This window comes from Haliotis asinina, chromosome 5, assembly GCF_037392515.1.
Source record: "Haliotis asinina isolate JCU_RB_2024 chromosome 5, JCU_Hal_asi_v2, whole genome shotgun sequence".
Lineage (NCBI taxonomy): Eukaryota > Metazoa > Mollusca > Gastropoda > Lepetellida > Haliotidae > Haliotis > Haliotis asinina.
The window spans coordinates 12,254,601-12,261,716 of NC_090284.1; the positions used below are offsets into that span (position 1 = coordinate 12,254,601).

Here is a 7,116-nt window from a genome sequence, read left to right on the forward strand (position 1 = left end):
GGAAAAACATTTTCTGCTTTTTAAACATTTAGAAAAGAGCTTTTGAATATGTTATGCAATTTGATGAATTTCTGTCACTGGTACATCGTTCCTAAACTGAAATGTGCAATCGCATTTGGATGATTGAAAAACTACTAGTTGCATGATGTATTTTTTGATGAATTACAAACTTTTTTTGTATATGGTGCCATTCTGAACTTTTTGTCTTAATTTATCCTGCCATATTTGACGGTTTCTGTGCCTGATAAACACTCTGTGTCGTCTGTGTATGGTACTGCGGGTCTACTTAATGAAAAAAGAAAGCTTCCATGGTCTTGAGAAATATCGTTGCCAATTTTTGCCAATATCTGCCTCAAAGAGCTTATCCTGAACGCTTAAACCCCACCCCCCACCCCTTCATCTCATTCCTGCTGCTCTTTCTGTCATTCCTCCCGCTCTTCTTCTCACTCCCCTTGCTCTTCCTCTCACCTCCTGCTCATCCTCCCGCCACCCCTCCCATGCTCATTCTTTCATTTCCCCTGCTCTTCCTTTCACCTCTTTCTCTCACTCCATTTCTTACTCTTCCTGCTCTTCCTTTCACCTCCTCTTCCTCTCACTCCTACTGCTCTTCCTTTCACCTCCTCTTTCTCTCACTCCTACTGCTCTTCCTTTCACCTCTTCCTCTCACTCCTACTGTTCTTCCTTTCACTCTTTCTCTCACTCCTCTTCCTACTCTTCCTGCTCTTCCTTTCACTCTTTCTCTCACTCCTATTCCTACTCTTTCTGCTCTTCCTTTCACCTGTTCTTCCTCTCACTCCTACTGCTCTTCCTTTCACCTCCTCCTCCCACCTTCCTTCTCTTCCTCTCACCTCCTGTTTTTCTCTCACTCCCCCTGCTCTTCCCCTCCTCCCACACCTCCTGCCCTTCCTCTCACACCTACTCCTCTCCCTCTCAACCCTCCTGTTCTTCCTTTCAACCCCTGTTCTTCCTTTCACCTCCTCTTCCTCTCGCTCCCCTTGTTCTTGCCTTGCATGTGCCCCTCCTCCCATACCTCCTGCTCTTCCTCTCACACCTCCCGCTCCTTCTCTCACCCCTGCTTTTCCTTTCAATTGCTACTCCTCGCTTACTCCTGCTCTTCCTCTCAGTCTTGCTCTTCCCTTCACTTGCTCTCCCTCTCACCCTCCTGCTCTTTCTCACACCTCTTCTTCCTTTCACCACTTTTCCTCTCACCCTCCTCCTTTCTCTCGCCTCCTGCTCTTCCTCTCAGCTCCTCTCCTTCCTTTCACCAGCTCTTCCTTTTACCTCCTGCTCTTCCTCTCACTCCTCCTGACTGAGGGATTTACAATGCCTGATGGGTCAGTGACTCAGACTCGATATCACAGCTTTCATCTGCCATACATGTCAGGAATTGCGTGACTGTTGTTATCAAACTCGACAGTACATAATACATTTAATCGTTCACTTCAGTAAACCCTTGCAAGATAGCCGAGCATCCATAGGTTGCTTAGCGACGAGAAGAAATGTATTTCAACGTGCATTAGACTATTACACGACGCTTTACTGTTTCGATCGTAACTCACATAGTACGTTTTCTCTTGTGAAATCCGTTGTAAAGTGGGTTGGGGAGGGAGGTCACTCTTGCGTTCTAAGACCCCACCCCGGACAGGTGCGCTGGGGAGGGGGTGAGGCTTCAACAGGATGTGCTTTTGTTAAAGACGGAGGGAACCATAGGGTTTTATACCCCGACCCCGACGCCGACCCCGACCCCGACCCCGACCCCGACACGGCTCCACAGACGTATTGTGTACCTAGCTAGGGGAAGACGTACCGTCAAAACCACTCTATCCGTAATGCTTTTAAATGAACCTATTGTCACCAATACCGGTAGGGGGGATTCCCCTTTATGTTCGCACATCAGCACAAGAATATTTTGTAAATTTAAATGTAGGAAATTGAACATTAATAGTGATACCGATATTGACCATTTTGAATTTGGATATAGGTGTCGTGTATACAACTTGACAAATTATCGATTTGAGCGCAGCTCGAACAAAGGCCTAGGTAGCTTGGTGAATGTCCCGGACAAAATAAAGGATCAGATTGGAAAATTTGTATTTGAGTTTCAGATACCAAACTGTATTGCAGTCGGAAGAGTCCAGTAAACCAACATCCTGTGATGTATACATTAGTGGATAGGCAGTCTGCCGAAGACGTTGAAAGATGGTACTTGATATTACTCTGCCTGCCTGACGTTTGTGTTGTGTCTCTCCCACTCGTGTAATGAATCTATGTTTATGACGCACTATCACACAAAAAATTTCATTTCGACTTCCTACATGTGTACAATGTGTGAAGCCCATTTCGGGTGTCAACCAACTAAATGCAAAAAACGTCAAGCGCATGAAGAATGTTTTGACAATATATTCCCTCCTCAAAAGATAATTCGAGTTAAATTTGATCCTTTGAAACAAACGTTACAGAGATGCCGCCATGAAAGTGAGTGAGTATGGTTTAGCGCCGCTTTTAGCAATATTCAAGCAAGGGACACCAAAAATGAGCTTCACACATTGTATCCATGTGGCTAATTGAACCTGGGTCTTCGGTGCTACTAACGAACGCTTTAACCACTTGGCTACCCATTGTCCCGGCAATATCAACATGCGTATGTCTTTATTATGTGTGGTGTGCCACTGTTCACCGGCGATGTAGATCAGTCGGGTGGATAGAATGATGGCAATATACTTGAGAGTTTCCTGCATCCGGCTCACTGACTGAACTGATGTCAGAGGTGTTTTGTGTCCTAAATATAATAGAAATTGGTGATGCGTGACCTCGAAATCATAAGTCACGTGACATGGAACGATGAAAATGACTATGAAACTAATCAGTCCGATCTGTTTTTTATATTCATATGCAAATTGTTAGGTTATTAAAATGCGTGAACGGGAAGCATACCTCATCTCAAGTTGTTCACACGAACAGACACCGTTCTTCTCGAAAGACACGGATATTGATCTGACAGGTGTCCCTTCCTGTTTTGTTTCCTTATCTCGGATAAAAATGGAGCAAGTATTGAGAGTGTCGCTTTGTAAAATACATATGACCTCTAAGGAACCTGATAACACTGGTGGCGGGTTGGTATTATCTTTGTCACTCAAGAACAGACACTTCAGCGGCGAATATGAAGTCACTTTTTTCGTTCTTTAGTTTTCAAAACAAAAAAATTGCAGATATCGTATCCGAAATTTCCGCATGTTGTGTATTTCCTCTGAACCCGGTAATCGTAGGTCATGGCTACAACACTCACAATGTGTTAACATTAAACAGTGTGAGGTTGAAATAACTTATGTACGGTAATGGAAGCGAAAATTGTTTTACACCGTTTTAACAATGTTCCATCAATACCACGACGGGACACACGTGGAGAATCGAACTGTTAGGCGTGAGGAGCGAAAGCTTTAACCACTAGGCTACTCCACTGCATCCTATACTCTTCAATACATACCGACTTAAAAATGCCACATGTAAAGTGCTGTAAATGCTTTGTTATTGAAACTAACAACACAATATTTGGTCATTCCTGTGATTTTGTAAGATACATTTGTTGGCAAATCCTATAACTGGTAAAAGAACACATAGCGACCAATCCTAAAAGAGGGGTGTTATAAAGACTTAATTAACAATATCAATATCGGGAGTCGCGGGCTTTTGAGTTCAAATATCATAAATTGGCCTCAACTCAGGAAATGTCAGACCCGATAAAGCGGCATTTATTTAGGTGGACCAACCGAATATGGTTGTCTTGTTGACGTGGCGTCATACGTGGATGCCATTGTTGCTACCGGGGTTTTCCGAAAGTACGCCCAGGGCTTCTATACGGAAAATAGGGGTTTTGATAATTGAACCTTGACAACAGAGAGAAATCCGTTGTTGTTTACGGGAAAATGGGCATATATTCTATTTTTGTTTAACGTGACAGTCACATGGAATAAAAAATCGTAAGGAAATAAGTGAAGCAAATCTATTTAATCTTACTTTCATGAATATTGCAATGACTATGCAATGAAACGGAACGCATACAAACTCTAATATAACTCTTGTAAACTTTGAAATGTTTAAAAACTGATCTAGAGAACTATGGGGTTCAAACGGGTCAATCCAACGCACAAAGGATCATCGTAGTCGGCACCGCTTGCACCATCATGTATGGCGTTTCTAACAAGTCCATCAAACAGCTCAATTCCTCGAAAAGGATCTCCGTCCTCAAGGTCGCTAACGGCATCATCGTCTACATGCATGTCACCTTCCGACAAACCTACACTGTATCAGTGTCTCCCTTGTAGTCGACTGTTATAGTCACATGTTCACCATTCGGAACAATATCAGAAAGTTGGACACATTTTACACACTTTGTAATTATATAGAAGCCCATGAGAAATGTGTGGCAACTTTGTTTTGCACCATTATGTTTGGAGCATATTCATGTTGCCTCGTTGTTGATATTCCAGGAGATGTACCATTGGGATAGTTAAAGATAGGCGGTTCTGACAGCTAAGCATAATCGTGTGTTGTTCACATTTATTGGGAGCGGTGGCGTACCCTAGTTTTTGAAATGTTCCTTGTCACGCCGAAGGCTTGGATTCGATTCCCCACATAAGTACGATGTGTGAAGCCCATTTCTAGTGTCCCCCGCCGTGATATTGCTGGAATATTGCTATGAACGGCATAAATCTAAAGTCACACAAAAGTGCAAGTAGTCTAGTCGTCTAAGGCCGCAGACCTGCGTCCATTGTACACACCAGAAACCTATGATTGAGGGTTCGAATTCCGGTTCACTCCGATTTTGTGTCTGTGTGTGTCAGATCTTTAAGTTGTATATAAACTGTGACACTTCGGGCTTCCTTCCCACATTTAGCGGATACACCGTGATATTGCTGTACACAGTTCAAAGCGGCGTCCCATTTAACTCACTCGCTCATCAAACACACAATCATCAATGGTCCGCGCCATAACCTGCAAATTATCAGTCACGACAAAAGTCAAGACATCTTGACAGATTGAAAGGTATCTTCCCATTATGACTACACCTACTTTGACTACTCCCAGACTGACTACTCCCAGACTGACTATTCACAGATTGACTACTAATGAGCATGAGCGGGTCAATATATATATTGGATCACCTCTACGCTTAAAAATTTACTGTACCTGTATAGCTGATTACTCCATGTTTGTCTTCTCTCAGATATAAAGCTATAAGGAAGACTCCCAGGGCCTACCTATAATGATTAGAAGCCAAGCGAATCGGGGATCTTGTAACCATTGTCTATTGTGACATTTGGAGATAACTCCTCTACTTGGATTAAAGCTTTGTAAACCTATATATAGTACAGGCTGTTTGTTTTTAAAATTTGAAATTGGACATAATCACTCCAACTTCCATTCAAAGTAATAACTGTAGAAGGCAAAGATATTCTCAATCTCAATTCTCTTACCGAGCGTGGAATTCATTGTCCGCTGGAGATGGTGACACTATTTCCCTGAATCAATTTAGAACCATGATAAACCAACAGAAAATCACAATTACTTTGATTTAAATTTTGTGGTTATCAAATCATCCATTGTCTCCTCAAGCTCAGCTGCACTGGTGTAAATGCACCATACCGAATATTTCTATTATTCAATCATTTGTATGTTGTTTTGTCTCGGTATTATTCCTATGTTACCAAATTATTCCAATTATTATTAACTCGTGAAGATCAGAATTAGATCTTCAGAAACCCATGCTTGTAGGTTACAGTCAGGTAGTCAGGCTCGCTGACGCAAGTCATAATATCCAGACTGCGTACATCGGCCGCCGTTTCAAAGTCCTATATTACAGAACTACCAGAAGTTCAAAATTATTTGTCCCATACAACATAAAACTTCTAAATTCTTCCAAAACTGTAATAGTAAATCGATGATATTGTTATATCATGACCTTTGATTATGTTATGATTCAATATTATATTGTGATTAGCTTGGCATTGTATATATAATATAAGTCGAATTATTGGTGCTATATACTTGAATTGGCTCTTGGAATGCAAGACAAATTTCTCTTGTAGGACAATAAAGTTTATCTATCTTAGATCGATGCTCATGTTGTTGATCACTGGATTGTCTGGTCCAGACTCGAATATTTACAGACCGCCGCTAAAAAGATGGAATAGTGCGACTGTAAACAACAAACAAAAACTTGACCCACTCACCTCGCAAATGGGATTATTATCTTATGTAACAGCTGACGTGAAGACGGTCTGTTCACGACGTCTCATCGATGACGTAAGCATCCCGATGACGTAATCTGGCTATGTAGTCCACTCCAAAATATCACGTTCTATTGTAGCCCGCTCGATAGGTCTGACATAAGCAGTAGATTGACATCCCTGAAACGTTCACATCCCCACGTGTGATGACAAGACGTGTCCTTCCTGGACCACAGATCCTGGCACATACGACCACCTCTAAAACCTAATTAATACATCTGACCATCAGGATCAAACAAATTGAACCTGCCTGCTGTCGTCGCTGAACTGTGTGTCTGTTGAAGCTGAGGTCGGTACTGTCCACGTCGACATCTCTGCCAGCAGGTGGTTACGTAGATGGTGACATGTGGTCCACATCTCCATGACCTGACCCTTCTGTCTGACTTTCGTAGTTCCTGTCTCTAACAATGTACACCTTTTTTTAATGGTCACTGTATTTGACAAAACACCAAAACAGTGATGTGTCTCACGATAAACACAAAGTAGCCTTTTTTAAAATCAAATTAAGTGACAAAATCGTTGATCAAACACATTATGTACGGAAAAGTGTCCATCTTGTTTTGAGATATATTTGGAACTTCAAGAGCTTCGGCTGCTGCTGAAAGAAAGTCACATGTCCGTTTTGTAAATCACCCTTGATTCATGTTTCCTTTGAGAGACACTGTTAGCAATGGCATGTGACCCACAGCGTAGAAAACACCTCCACCGTTATATTGTTACCATGAAAACAAAATAACTATGCACAACCCTGTCTCTTCACATTGTGCTCTAACGGCTACAGTAAGGTAATCGACGAGGCCAGTGAGTGAATGAGTGAGTTTAGTTTTAC

The 7,116-nt window shown here is 42.0% G+C and overlaps 1 protein-coding gene across 1 annotated transcript; it reads right to left on the reverse strand.

Moving 5' to 3' along the window:
* Positions 1-650: 650 nt before the first annotated feature.
* On the reverse strand, positions 651-1,028 carry LOC137283370 (luc7-like protein 3). Its single transcript, XM_067814831.1, has one exon. The coding sequence runs from the start codon at positions 1,026-1,028 to the stop codon at positions 651-653; it is 378 nt and encodes a 125-aa protein (XP_067670932.1).
* Positions 1,029-7,116: the final 6,088 nt, after the last annotated feature.

What these genes read in the sequence shown, in the direction of transcription:
- LOC137283370 (XM_067814831.1), bottom strand. Translation starts at nt 1,028, where the DNA reads ATGGGAGGAGGGGCACATGCAAGGCAAGAACAAGGGGAGCGAGAGGAA.